The following is a 14877-nucleotide window of genomic DNA, read 5'->3' on the forward strand; positions in this document are numbered from 1 at the left end:
GCCGGGCGGGGCTGGGGGAGGAGGCACCCTGGGGAAGGTTAAAGGGAGCAGAGCGCGGGTCGGGGCGCAGAGCCGAGGGGGCGCGCTGTGTGCTAACTGGCCACCCGAGCGCCAAGGGGTGCTGTGCGGAGGCACTGGGGAGCACAGAGTGCGGTGTCCTACCGACGGACGGGCGCCCCTCAGAGGCTTGCCGAGAGGCAGGTAAGGCGCACTAGCAGGGTCGGGAAAGCTGGGTTGCAGCTGAGGGTAGAAGTGAGGAGTCTTCCCGCTTCCCGGGAGAACGCCGACCCGAGGTGCAGAACGGCTCACGTACGGAGCTGATCCTCCCCAGACCCGAGCTGCAGGGATCCCGGGGCCCCACGTGGCGCGGAGCTGGGCTCCTGGCACACCCAGCCTGAAAACCATGGGGGCTTGCACCGGCACTTACGGGCCCCCGGACCGCGGCTCGAAAGCTCTTTCCACGTCCACAAATGTGCGTGCGAACACCGGCTGGTCCGCAGCGAGAGCACACGCAGAAACACCCTTCTGGGACCCTGCGTGGTCTTTTTGCTCTGCCGGAGCTGACTTGCCCATTTGCTACTGCACTGTGTCCTGCGCCTAGGGACTTTCAAAGGCACACCTTCTGTTGCTAATAACAGAGGTCTAGGTTGGGAGTCGGGAGACTGGAGTTCCAGTTTACAGGTTGTGTAAACCTGTGCAAGTCCCCTACCGGCTGTATGCCTTGTGCTGTCTGTCTTTTTTTTTTTTTTTTAACTTGTTTTATTTTTTATTTTTTTAAACTTACATCCAAATTAGTTAGCATATAGTGCAACAATGATTTCAGGAGTAGATTCCTTAGTGTCCCTTACCCATTTAGCCCATCCCCCTTCCCACAATCCCTCCAGTAACCCTGTTTGTTCTCCATATTTATGAGTCTCTTCTGTTTTGTCCCCCTCCCTGTTTTTATATTAGTTTTGTTTCCCTTCCCTTATGTTCCTCTGTTTTGTCTTAAAGTCCTCATTTGAGTGAAGTCATATGATTTGTGTCTTTCTCTGACTAATTTCGCTTAGCATAATACCCTCCAGTTCTATCCACGTACTTGCAAATGGCACGATTTCATTCTTTTTGATTGCGGAGTAATACTCCATTGTATATATATACCACATCTTTATCCATTCATCCATCGATGGACATTTGGGCTCTTTCCATACTTTGGCTATTGTTGATAGTGCTGCTATCAACATGGGGGTGCATGTGTCCCTTTGAAACAGCACACCTGTATCCCTTGGATAAATGTCTAGTAGTGCAATTGCTGTGTCATAGGGTAGTTCTATTTTTAGTTTTTTGAGGAACCTCCATACTGTTTTCCATAGTGGCTCCACCAGCTTGCATTCCCATGCCTTGTGCTTTCTTTTCCTGGGTCACTACCTGTAGAATGGGCCTCTCCGTCTTGTTACCCCACACTCAGTGTGACATGAGGGGAAAGAGGTCTGGACCTGGGTGGGATTCTCTTATCTAGAAAGTAGATGAGTTCAGACAGACCCTTGTATGAAGGCCCATGAAGAGTATCTCCTCCTTTCCCTCCTCCCCATCTTCACCAATTTGCATATGGGGAAACTGAGGCAGCAGGGAGCTAGCTTGCCTAGGAACATACCAGGACCAGAGAGAAGCAAAACCCAAGCCTCCTCACTTCTAATCCAGGGCTGTCTCCACTTCACCTACAAAGGTGCATTGTAAAAGTGTAAGGTCCTCATTTTGTAATGCCATCTATCAACTTTGGTGGTTCCAAATGGAGGAGACCCCTGCCTGAGGCATGGAAACTGCTTTCACATTTTCTTGATTCCTCAAGATGATAACCAACAACGTTCTTCATCCCTCACTCACTTCATACATCTCAAAACACATTTCTATCCATACACTGAATGAGCAGGTGCTCAAAATACCTACTGAGAGGGAATTAAGGCAAAACCCCCATCTTACTGATGGGGAACATGAGGCCCAGAGTGGAGCCGTGACTTCACTGAGACACACAGCTAGACACAGCCAAATAGGGGCAGGTCTCTTGATTCCAATTCCTGTGTGTTCTCCATTAACTATAGGACTACCAAATGGTACCCCTCAATGGAAAGGGACTACAGGGCTGATCAGAGTATGAGAAACAAGGAAGGCTTCTGAAGGAGGAAAGTGTGTCAAGAATCAAGAAGAGTAATAAGAACCTGTTGGCTTCTTCAGAGGATAGAGAACTAAGGCATCGGGCGTGGGGCAACACTTGGTAATCTGGAGGTGGGGGTAGAAAAACAGAAAAGAAAACCAGGTGACCCGACTGCCCCATAATTGTCTCTTATGTTTCTATAATACTTGGCAATTTCTAAAACACCTTCCTCTGTTGTCTCCTCCAGTTCCCATGTGAGGTAAACAGGGCAGGGATAATTATCCCCATCTCATACATGAGTTTCAGAGGAAATAAATGCAGTGCTCAAGGTCACATACCCAAGCATACAGCCAAGATTGGAACCATGAAACGCACACATGAAAGGCAAAATCACAGGCTGGGTGACTGGAAATTGGACTGTGTGTGTGTGCAGTGGTTGGGTGTGTGTGGCCACACCCTGAGTAGGTATACAGGGAAGAGGGTGGCAAAGCCACTGCTAGTGTTTTGGGGCCAAGAATGTTTGCCCTTTGGATTGAATGGGATTCAGGTGCAGGGAACATCTGGGCTTTCAAAGAAGTCTTAGAATTCCTTCTCCTCTGAGTCACTTCCCCACCTGACTGAGACACCTTCTTTTCTTTGAGCCACCCCTTCCCCAGACCAAATCAAATATGTTTTGGCCTGCTCTTGCTTTTTAAGTACTGTAAGCTGTTTTCATGAATGTCTATGTGTGTACTGGGTAGGGGATGGTCTAATAAGAAATGGCATTGATTCATTTTTTTAAATCAATTTTTAAAATGTTTAGTTATTTGTTTTGAGAGATAAAGGGAGAGAGAACACAAGCAGGGGAGGGACAGAGAGAAAGGGAAAGAGAAAATCCCAAGCAGGCTCCACACTGTCAGTGCAGAGCCTGATGCAGGGCTCGAACCCACAAACCATGAGATCATGACCTGAGCCGAAATCAAGAATCAGATGCTTAACCAACTGAGCCAGCCAGGTGCCCCTGATTCATTTATTCTTGAGTGCCTACTATGTGCTTGGGCCCAGGGCATAAAGAAGTATGTGAGGCACAGGTCCCTGCCCTCACACCTCACAGCACATAGTTTAGCATACATATCTACATATATTGATACCTATACACACATACACTTTCAGTACAGCATAGTGCTCTAATAGGGTTTTATGCAAAGCACTTTAGGAACAGACAAGAGGGAAAGAGTAATTGGCTAGGGAGTGGGGAAGGGGGTCTCTCAGGAGGGAGTCTATAGAGGTGACATTAGAGCTGGGCCTTTAAGGATGAGTAGGAGTTCACCAGGAAGATAAAAAGAGGAAGGAAACTCCTCTGCCTAAGAAAACAGCATAAGGAAAGGCAAGAGGTGTGCAAATGTGAGGAATGTTTGGAGAATGGTCTGTAACTCAGTACCAGTTGGCACAGGGAACTGGGGAGAGGCAGAGTCATATCCAAAGAAGCTTCAATGACAATCTGAGAAGGTTAGACTTTCCTACAGGCAACGGGGAACTGATACTAGAAAGGTCCGTGGATGTGATACCAATTTGTGATCCCAGTTCACGGGGCTGTGAGACCTTGTGCAAGTGGTTTCCTCAGGGAGGGGTGCTCTATTTTCCTGTTTGGATGGGGATTGTACTAACAACATAATTATTAAGATCCCTTTCAGCTCAGATTCTATCTCTGTCTCCTTCCAACTCTTTGTTAAGGTCCATACCTTGAACTCCTCCTCCCACTCCACTGGCTCCCCAGTCCATGTGGTGATAAGATTACACAGGGACCAATGGCAAAATCGTGTGGTCCCAGGGATTGTCTTTGGATCTCCATCTGCTTTGTGCGACTTTTTCCCCCTCACCTCTCTTTACCACATTTCTAAACACTTAAGATGTTCACTCTGAAAGAGTAGCTAAAACAGAGCAGTGGGAAAACCAAAAGAACCAATGGCGGAGTTTCATTTTTCCCCAGAGAAACCTGAAAGAAAACCTAAGATGCCCAGTTCATCCTTCAGATGACAGCTTTACAGCTCCACCCCCAGGTTAGACACCTTTGAGTTCTAACTCACAGGGATGGGGAGTTGGGGGATGAGGTACCTGGCTGGCTCAGTTGGAGCATGTGACTCGAGTTCAAGCCCCATGTTGGGCATAGAGCTTACTTAAAAAACAACCAACCAAACAAACAAAAAAACATTTAGGAAGAATCTGTTAAGGTGCAGGAAATAGAAATAGCAATAGAGTGTGGAAGAAGAGAGTGAGCCTGGTGTTTTGGGGGATCAGGAGTGGGTCTAGAGCAGAAAGGACCATAGGAGATGAGATTATAAAAGAAGGTTAACTCCTCGTCCAAAACATGCCAACATCCACCGCCCCCCCCCATCCCTACTAGATCCTCGATTTGTGAGAATCTGCAGTACAGGAAAAAGTATGGAGTTAGAGGATATGATGCTACAGGACACAAGAAGACTGTGTTCCATATGATGCACAACTCAGATGCCAGGGAATGTTGCCATTGGTAGTGGAAAGAGCACCTTAACAGCACATGCCCCCAAAGACCTCGGTCCTCATCAGAGCTCTGCCCGTCACTAGTCTTGTCATTTTGGGCAAGTCACCCTCCCTCTCAGAGCTTCCATTTCCCCATCTACAAAATGGAGGCATTGGCCTAGAATCTAGATTCTAAATAATCTTTACAATCTCTTTCAGCATGGTCAGTTCCTATTAACTGGTCTATCTTCTGTTTCAAGTTAAGAACTCTCCAGAGCAGAGCTCTATCTGCCCCATTATGAACTTTATAATCAGTGACTATCTTGACAAGGGAAGCCAAGGAGCTCAGAAAGAGGAACAAAATTCTCATTGTTGCCAACTGCCAATCCTTGGACCTAGAGGCAGTTCACAGAGAACCAACTCATTCTTTATCAGCTTTCTGTCTCTCCTGACCCAGCAATGCCCTTGCACCCAGGCCCTCATTCCTACCCCAACCCAGTACCTAAAGATAATGTAAGAGTGGCGTCTTTGCTTCCCCTGTCAGAACCACAAACTTCCAGGTCTATCCAGAGGCCCCAGAAGGAGAATCTGAGGGATCAATGATTTCATGAACTTTTACTGCCCTCACTGAACCCTGCATTAGAGCCTACCCCATCCCCCACACTGTCCGTCCACCCTCATTTTCTGCACAGTCTCCCTCCTTCCCTGGCTAGATCACCTGGGCAGATGAACTGTTAAGAAAAAAAACCAAAGTCAACTGACTTGGCTCTCAGTTTATCTAGGCAGGAATATTCAGTGTAACTTAGTCCTTGTCTCAGGTACATCTTTAATCTGTGAGAAAAAAGTCTGCAGCCTTCCTTATCTTGTGATTCAGGAGCTCTAAAAAGACCCCAAAATACCTCTCCCACCAACCTGTACAATCTCCCATAATCTCACAGTGTGGTTTTGTGATTTGTACCTTTGTGGGATGTTAGAGCTTACTGCAACCTTGCCAGATTACATAGTTAAAGTGCCTTCATTTTATAGATGCAGACAGAAGCTGAGGCCCAGAAAAGGGAAGTCACATGCCCAAAGTCACACAAGTAGCAACTGAACCAAGACAGCTCCTTGGGTTTCCATTTCCTTAACTGTAAGATGAGGGAGGTTAACTAAAGGTTAGACTAAATGGCCTCTGAAGGTCCCGCCAGCCTCTGCTCTGCAAAAATAAAACCGTCACCACCCCTGTGCGGCACCTGGTACCAGACGCTGCAATTTTCTTCTTTAATTTTCACAATGAGTTTTGCTACAGATAGTGCTGATGCTGTGACCATGTATTACCCAGTCTCTCCAAATAGGTTCATTGGAAACATCATTTGTGCCTATGTAAAATATCAACCCACTGCCAGCTGCCACTCTGCCACACACATCATTCCCTTGGGGTTCAGGCTCTTTGAACCTTTTAGAGACTTCTGTTAAGATACTTGCACCCTTAGGAAAGGGAATATTTTAGTCTGCACTATTGGCAGCTCCCCGAGCAGGAGTCCACATGTTAAACTGAGGTTTATCACAAAGTCACCCAGTAGAGACATTGCGGGCCTGGGGTTGAGGGACAGCAATCAGATGTCCCTTAGCCACTGCACAGTTCCTGTAACTGCAACCCTAGGCTGGTCTGACCCAGCTGCTGCATAAAGGGGAGGGGAAGTTGGGGGGGGGTGTTGGTTAGTGCCCACAGCAAAGCTATTGCACAACCCTTGGGGCCCCAGCCTTAGGAGATCCACCCTGGTTCTGAAGATTTTTCTGTGTGTCTGATTTCTTCCTTCCCTGCCTCCTCCCCTGTTTTCCAGCACTGGGCCTTCTCAGCTCTCAGTGTCAACACTGAGACCCCAGATGTGTCCAGAGACACCCTGAAGAAGCTGAGGGGCAGGGGAGCCTTAGGGCACCCACAGGGAGATTTCTGAAGCTGATTCAGAGCCAGAGAATTTGCCTACTATTTGGTGAGTCTTCCAGATATAGGTTCCCCTTCCTCTGCCCTGTCAGTTAAAACTACTTTGCAAAGGATTTCTAAGAAAACTGGTAACAGTGACTGCTCCGGGAAAGAGTCCTGGACCACTGGGAATAGGGAGACTTCGTCTTCACTGTATGTACTGTGTATACATACTTACTAGATTGAAACATTTTTTTCACCATAATAAAAGTGTATGCTCAAGCAAGCCTGGAGGGAGGCAGGACAGGGATAATAGTCTTTTGTTGTTGTTTTTAATCATGGTTTAAAAAATACATGAAATTTACCATTTTAACTATTTTTAAGTATACAGCTCAGTATCATTAACTGTATTCACATCGTTGTGCAACAGATCTCTAGAACTTTTTCTTCTTGCAAAATTGAAACTCAACCCATTGAATAACTCCCGATGATGATCATTTCAACAGATGAGAAAACTAAAGCCAGAACATGGCAAGAAGCCCATTTCTTTCAAAGTGGGATCCTCCAGGCACTCCATCTATCTGTTATCTGCCTGTAAAACTGCCCAAGGCCCCTTCTTCCCTAAGCCATTCCCCACATACCTCTCACAAATCACATCTGTGAGATCTTAACTCCTGCCCCCACCTTGTCATCCCCATGGTCCCAGCTCAGGACTCAGTGTCTTCTGCCTGAACTATTTCAGGACCCTTGTCATTAGGTTCCCTGCCTCAATTCTTGCCTCCTCCAGTCCATATGGCAGCCCGACTGTCCTTTCAAAGCATAGATCTCATCACTGTATTCCCTTTTAAAATACTGTTCCATGGCTCTTCCCCAACTACAGGATAAAGTTCCAGCTCTGCAGCCTGGCACTCAAGGCTCTCCATGATCTACTTCAGAGAAGTCTCTCTCTATTCCACGGTCTACGTTGTTTTTTTTTTTTAATTTAAATTTTAATGTTTGTTTTTGAGAGAAAGAGACAGAAAATGAGCAGGGGAGGGGCAGAGAGAGAAGGAGACACAGAATCCAAAGCAGGCTCCAGGCTCTAAGCTGTCAGCACAGAGCTCAACGTGGGGCTTGAGCTCATGAACCATGAGACTGTGACCTGAGCTGAAGTCAGCTGCTTAACCGACCGAGCCACCCAGGTGCCCCTCTTCTAAACATTCTTGTTGTCATGCTTGTTTACCTCTTTGCTTTTCTTGCCTTCTCTACTTCCTAAAAGCCCTTCAAGGTCCAATTCAAATGCCTCCGTCACTGAATACTCTCTGAGTCTTGATCAGAATTTGTCCCTTCTTTCTCTAAGCCCCAGTAGCCCTTGGCTTGTTGCCTTCATAATACATCAGCTGGCAATGTCCCTAAGTTCAGGGACTGGGTTTGAGCCTCCCCAAGCTCCCAGCATGAGGCCTGCCTAACAGTGGGCCTCCATACATGATGACAGGCTGAATGATGAGTTGAGCCATTAATTTCATTGTGCTGCTCCTGCTTTCCATTGGTCCATACAAGGGAAGAAGAAGGCACAAATTTCTTACCTGACAATTGAGGTAGTAGATGAGAATCTCTGCCTTCTGGATCTTAACTCCACGAGCCCTTGTTCTCTTTCCCTCCTCGGTCCAGACAAGGTAGTTCAAGTACTACTTACCAGGGAGCCCCAAAGGCCTTGCACGAAATGTAGGCCAGTCCTGGGTGATTGCTGTATTATTTAAATTCTTCCCCCTAACTTCTTCATTCATAGAGTTGTTCATGAATATTGATCGTGGTCATAACAGTCATCTTTTGTTTGGAAGAGACCATATGTAATATTCAAGTTTGTTAGTTTCAGTTAGGTTGACAGATCTACCTAGATAAAGGAGGGCTTTGGAACCAGTTAGTGAACTCTGAGTGATTGGCCTGTGGAAAAGTCCCTAAAATAGCCATTTTTACTGGAGACTATTGAAGGAAGAACAGCCAGCCAGTTACTAGGTAGACCCCTGCGGAAACACAACACCCAGCCAGTCTCAGGGTAATCCCCTAGACTTGAGGGAGAGATACAGTCCTGCTGACCAGGAGCATGTGGTCTGCTAATACCCTTATCAATAACAAGAGAATAGCCACACAGTGCCTTACATGTAAGTGCTGGTCAAAAGGGAGGGCTGCAACAATAAAGCTTGTGGAATATGGTTAAAGGATAGAGAGCACTCAATGAAGTCTTCCTGAAAGAAGTGAGTGTGGATGGAGCCTTGCTTAAAGAGAATGACATGATTTTTCAGAGATTAGGATACAAGGTTGTCTTTAGATGTTTTTCTGTATTATGGACTAAGGATCTCCAAGAAGAAGGGGAAGGAACATTTATTATACACCAGGTACACAGTGACTTTGTGTCAGAAGGCAGGAGAGTTGAGGTGCCTGTCTCTTCCCTCTCTGGGGTAGGAAAGCTCCAAACCAGACTGAGTTTTCCTTTCACTCCCCTGCCCTCAGGTTCAACCCTGTCCTTCTTTTCCCTGGTGTCTTCAGTGGTTATCAGCCTCTCCCTGTTTCCCCCACCGCCTCTTTTCCAACAGAATTTCCCCTAAATAGCTAGCAATACCTAGAGCATTTGGGACATAATGTGCTTAAGAGATCAAATGACCCAGCCTCTGGCCTCCAGGTAGGGTGAAATTTAAGCCATCCCCAAACTTCTTGTAAATGCTGTCCGTGGAATATAAAAAAAAACTGTGCTGAAGGAGGGCTCTGGGTAATGTCTTCTGATGGTGCCACACAGTCCTGCCGAGAGCTGGCCCAGGAGCCAAAGGAGCTGTAAGCCGGCCATCACAGAGAAGGACTCTGTCTTGGCTCTACTTCCAATATTCTCTGTGATCATGGACAGGCCACTTAATTCTCTCTGGGCCTCAGCTTCCCTTTGTATAAAAATGGAAGGAATTAGAGTAAATAATCCCTAAAGCCCTTGTAGCCTAAAGCTCGGTGATTTATAGAATAAAAAAAAAAAAAAGATTAATATGGGTTACAATGGTTGAGGAAGGCTTTATTCCACAAGTATTTATTGAGCACCTACTGGATGCTGTCTTAAGTGCTTGCATATAGCAGTTAGTAAAACAGACATAGTCCCTGCCTTCATTGACTTGGCAGTCTAGTGGAGAAGACAGACAAGTAAACAAGTAGGTAGAATAAACTGTGATGTTGGGATTTTCGCTGGGGTTTGAGGGAGTCGGGATGGAATTCAAGCTGCAGATGACAGAAGCTATCCCCTTTCTCTTTTCTGTCACCAACAGAGCGTCCTCCAGTTCTTTTCCCACTTCAATCCCTATTGCTATGGAGACCACCAACGGGACTGAGACTTGGTACAAAAGCCTGCACGCTGTGCTGAAGGCTCTAAATGCCACTATTCACAGCAACCTGCTCTGCCGGCCAGGGCCAGACAACCTGACAGAGAAGCGACGGGCCAGCCTACCTGGCCGTGATGACAACTCCTACATGTACATTCTCTTTGTCATGTTTCTATTTGCTGTCACTGTGGGCAGCCTCATCCTGGGATATACCCGCTCCCGCAAAGTGGACAAGCGCAGTGACCCCTATCACGTGTACATCAAGAACCGTGTGTCTATGATCTGATGCTAGGGGGCCAGGAATGGCAGAATATCAAGACACCAGAACTCAGTGCTGGACCACATCAGGCCTCAGTGTCCTCATCTATAAGATCAACAAGAAAAAGGGCTAGAAGAAATCATTAGGGTGGGAGGAGAGGGGCTGGGAGACCTGGGCCTTGCGGATAAAGATTTTTTTTTCCAGCAAAAGCAGACTTTTGGGAGCCCCATGAACAAATATATAGAAGTAGCAAAAGATAGTAAACACTACTGGTCCAGTGGCTGGAGTACTGGGAGCTAGGAGCTGGAGGCTGGAGGAAGGAGAAAAGGAAGTTGTAGCAGAAGCAAATGAAACGGGAAGATGCACGGAGATGTGTTTTTTGATGCGTTATCTTCAACGACCATGAAAAGCAGCAGTGATTACCATATCACAGATAAGAAATGAGTAACGTTACTTATTTATATTTGTTCACATTTTATATTTTTCCAGACATTTAACATTTGTGATTTTACCCCCTGTGAGGGAAGCAAATTAAGTACCATTCTGCCCATCTGGGCCAGAGTAGTGCCATAGCTGGAACGTAGGAGCTCTGGTTTCCTTGCCTAGTGCTTTTTAAACATGGGACAGGATCCAGACCTGAAACTTACACAATTCTGGGGGTCCCCTTAAGAAAAAGAATTCAAAATAATTTTGCTTTTGCAAATATTACAAAAACATATTGCCATGTCAATGCATTACTAGGACCCCTCCCAAGACCCTAAGGAGCCATGCAAGTGCAGGGCCCTGAATGTTAAGGCTCTTTAGTTCCATGATTCGTGCACTTCTCCAGCCAGGTCACAGTGCCCTTCCCAGCTACATCTCCAGTCACTACCTCTAACACAGCCTCTTCTGATTTGATTAAACTCTGGGAAGAATTTTCTGACACCAAATTGAAATCTGCTTCTAGAAGGTTATTATCACACCTAGAAGATTACCATATTAAAAGAAGGAGAGCATGCAAGGCAGGTACCTGGTTCAGTGGAAGGATTCTGGTACATGAACTGAGTGGTCATGCCTTTCTCTGATCCTTTTCCCACCTCCTCACAATGAAACAGTTCAACTTGAAAGTCTCTAAGAGCTCTACTAGTTCTGACATTCTGGTCTTCACATACATTAGATTAAAACCATAAAATTGTGTTTGTAGGTCAAAAGCAGCTGAATATCAGTAGTTTTCATATGGTTCAGCCTAATATGTGCAATGTGACGAGTGAATACCTTACAAGCTACAAATCCCCAGCTGGAACCTCGCACTGTTCTGTTTGATTTCTGTTTAAGGGATGTACAAAGGGTCTCCAGAAAACCCTACTGAAACATACATATTTGTATATAGCAAAAACCCTGAAAGAATATTTTGATAGTAATTATCTCTGAAAAAGAAGGATTGTGATTTTCCCTTTTTTACTTAAAAAATTATGCAATATTTGATTTATCTGACCATAAGTATGCTACTTGTATAATCGGGGCAGAGGGGGGAAGCTACTTCCACCTTGAAAAAATAAAAATAAATGCTTGTGTGTTTCTTGAATGGAAGATACAGAACACATTCATTCCCATGAGCAGTCAGTTGTGTTAACTCCCTGCAAAACTGTGCTGAGCCCCATATGTGCTCAAGCCTTTCCTTAGTTTTTCTTTTTTTTTTTAATGCTTATTTATTTATTTTGAGAGAGTGAGCATGAGCAGGGGAGGGGCAGAGAGAGGGAGAGAAAATCCCAAGCAGGCTCCATGCTGTCAGTGCAGAGCCCAATGTGGGACTCAGTCCCACACCCTGAGATCATACCTGAGCTGAAATCAAGAGTCAGATGCTTAACTGACTAAACCACCCAGGCATAGCTTTCCTTAGCTCTTCTTGAAGGAGAAGGTAGAGACCTATTTAAGAAGATTTGACATATGGGAAGACAACAATTCAGAAGTCTACAGTTGAATGAGACTTTAGAGACCACCCAGTCCAAAGTCCCAAATAGGAAATGGAATCAAGAATAGGAATGAATGGTCATGCTAGAAGGGTTTTAAGAAATGAGATTGGGTAGATTTTGAGGAGTCAGAAAAAGGTAGAATTTGAACTGGGTTTTGAAAAGATAGGACTGATCTAAGTGGGCACAGCAAAAGAAGAAAACAAACCAAGGGAAGCTTGAGGGTAGAAATGTGGTGAAACCACACGCCTAAAGAGAGTGGTTGGCTGGGAAGTTGGGCAGGAAGCAGACCCAATGTGGCAACTCTGGGACTTCAGTGTCCCTAACCATGGTAGTGGCTCTCCTTCACAGAGTCCTTATGCTTACAGGATTAAATAATAAAATAATATAAATTCTTTTGCTTGCAAGTTGCAGAAACCCGGTGTATATTAGCATTAACAGGAAAGAGGATTTGTTGAAGGGAGCATGGAGCAGTCAGTCACAAGTTCAAAAGAAGAGCTACTCCTGAGTAGCACCAGGGCAACTCCTGAGCACCAGGGCAGCTCCTGAGCCTAGAACTACTTATTTGCCTGAATTCACAAAGTAAGGGCTCTATATACCTCGTTACTACCCTCCCCACCCTCCAGCTCTACCCCATCCCAAATGTTTGTGAGTTAAGTGGCAATACCCTCTCAGCGCATAGGAATTTTTATCGGCACCGGTTCTGCCCTCTGCTGACCAGATCCCAGAACATCACCTTGAGCCCTCAAAGCAAAACTTCAACAATCCCTCATTCGCCAGACATTTATTGAGGGCCCACTACGTGCCAAGCACTCATCTAGGCACTCTTGGAATACATAAGTAAAAAAGATCAAAGAAACCCCTGCTCTAACACTTAAGAGCATTTATTATATGTCAGGTAGTGGTCTAAGCATTGTATATACATTAACTCATTCAGCTTGTAATACCCATATAACAACGCTTATTAGTAGGTATTCCTTATAATTACTTCAGTAGAGCCCACTAGTTCTTCATCTAACTGCTGTACCACATTCGATCCAACTTTGGCACCATGGTACACCCAACCCAGGGTGTGGATCTGAATTGTCCCTTGAAATGAATGGGAAAGTGATCTGCGGAAATGGTAGCAGGGCACTGACACTGATAGGTTGAGGTTGGGTTCCCTAGAAACAGAATTTGAGACAGGCATTTATTGATGGGGCACTTTTCAGGAAAAACCTTCAAGGGAGAGAAGGAAGTAGATAGGAAAGGGAAAGAACCAAAATGTGTTCTCATGTCCCTGGCCTAATCCTCAGGGAACTGTTCTACATGGCAGGGGCACAAACCACACAGCAGGATTACACCCCTTGAGGCAAGGGGGATGGCTCTTTATGCCCCCATATAGTCAGTCATTGGTTGTGGACCACCCTGGTTGGGAGGGGGGACAAGAGGAAGGTTGTAAGGAGGATCTCATCAACGGAGGGCAATTCTCTGGAGACAGGTGATGGCTGCTAGAGGGGGTACTTAATCTCAGAGGGGCACTTGACAAGAGCTTAGTAACATGACCACCACTGGCTCCAAGGCAAGTAGGCAAATGAGGTTCCTGCCTGGGCAGCGATGTCCTAACCAAATCTCTATTACTGTGGAAGGGAAGAATGGATTTCGGTGGACAGCTAGTGGTCTTCACCCTACCCTCCTCACTCTTTCCCCCAGGACTGGCCATGAAAGAAAAATGTACAGCCTTGTCAAGAAGAAAGACGTGCTGTTACTCTGATTTGGTCTTGTTTTTTGGGGGGTGTGGGGGTTGGAACCTTGTGGGTATAACTAAGCCTGTCCTGGCAGTGTGACTTTTACTCATTTTTTCCCCTGGTATTGGTGAATCTTGTCTCATCTCTCTTTGTAATGGCAATATCCAAGATGTTGGTTTAAGCATAAGGGAAATAGACAAAGCAAGGCTTTCAGCCAGCCTTGTGTAGGAAAAAGAATCCTGTTTCAGGTGCCACTAAGAAACCAAGAATATGATCTGCCTAGATGAAATCAGAGGACCCATCCGTGGCAGTGGTTAAACACTGACAGAGAATGAGCTCCTGGGGAGCAGGAGAGTCAGAAATTAGTGACCAGGAAAAAGTGAAGAAAAACTAGTTTTTGATGTGCAGCCAATCTCTGCTAAGCACTGTGCTGAGAATTTGCATGTTACCTATTTCACCTTCCCCAAATCTCTTAACTTTTTTAAATCCTCATTTAATAGATGAGGAAACAGAAGCTCAGAGGTGAAATAGCTTCTTTAACATTCACTTAATGCGTGAGGCTGTCTAGATTTTAACACTGACTTGCCTGCATTCAAAGCCCATGTTGTCTCTGATGTGGGAAACAATGGCAGAAGAAAAAAAAAATTAAATTTCCTGACAACTTAACAGCCCATTGACAAGTCCTTGGGACAGGCAGAGTGACCTTCCTCTAGGAGCTCAGCTGCCTGGATGATGACACTTTGCTAAGGGCAAAGGCAATCTTAACATTATCCCAAGCTCCAGGATCCTGTAAGTCTACTTAAACATATAAAAATTGCTTTGGAGGGGCACCTGGGTGGCTCAGTCGGTTAAGCGTCCAGCTTCAGCTCAGGTCATGAACTCATGGTTTTTGAGTTCGAGCCCCTCGTCGGACTCTGTGCTGACAGCTCAGAGCCTGGAGCCTGCTTTGGATTCTGTGTCTGCCTCTCTCTCTGCCCCTCCCCCGCTCATGCTCTGTCTCTCTCTCTCTCTCTGTCTCAAAAATAAATAAACATTAAACATTTTTTTAATTAAAAATAAATAAATAAATAAAAATTGCTTTGGAAACTTCCTTTA

General features: G+C 45.6%; 1 protein-coding gene and 1 long non-coding RNA gene across 3 annotated transcripts in view; one reads left to right on the top strand and one right to left on the bottom strand.

Moving 5' to 3' along the window:
• Positions 1 to 14877, bottom strand: part of LOC124504681 (uncharacterized) — a 70931-nt gene that overhangs the window by 8420 nt on the left and 47634 nt on the right. The window lies entirely within an intron of this gene.
• Positions 117 to 11670, top strand: KCNE3 (potassium voltage-gated channel subfamily E regulatory subunit 3). Of its 2 annotated transcripts, XM_047070144.1 has the most exons (3): positions 117 to 201; positions 6433 to 6582; positions 9794 to 11670. In XM_047070144.1, the coding sequence occupies exon 3, from the start codon at positions 9834 to 9836 to the stop codon at positions 10131 to 10133; it is 300 nt and encodes a 99-aa protein (XP_046926100.1). In that variant the 5' UTR covers positions 117 to 201; positions 6433 to 6582; positions 9794 to 9833; the 3' UTR covers positions 10134 to 11670. The 2 variants fall into 2 exon arrangements, with proteins under 2 accessions (XP_046926100.1, XP_046926101.1); XM_047070145.1 differs by lacking the exons at positions 117 to 201; positions 6433 to 6582 and adding an exon at positions 7652 to 7693.

This window comes from Lynx rufus, unplaced genomic scaffold (assembly GCF_022079265.1).
Source record: "Lynx rufus isolate CCGP_SWC_20201006 ecotype Redwood Valley unplaced genomic scaffold, mLynRuf1.p SCAF_9, whole genome shotgun sequence".
Taxonomy (NCBI): Eukaryota; Metazoa; Chordata; class Mammalia; order Carnivora; family Felidae; genus Lynx; species Lynx rufus.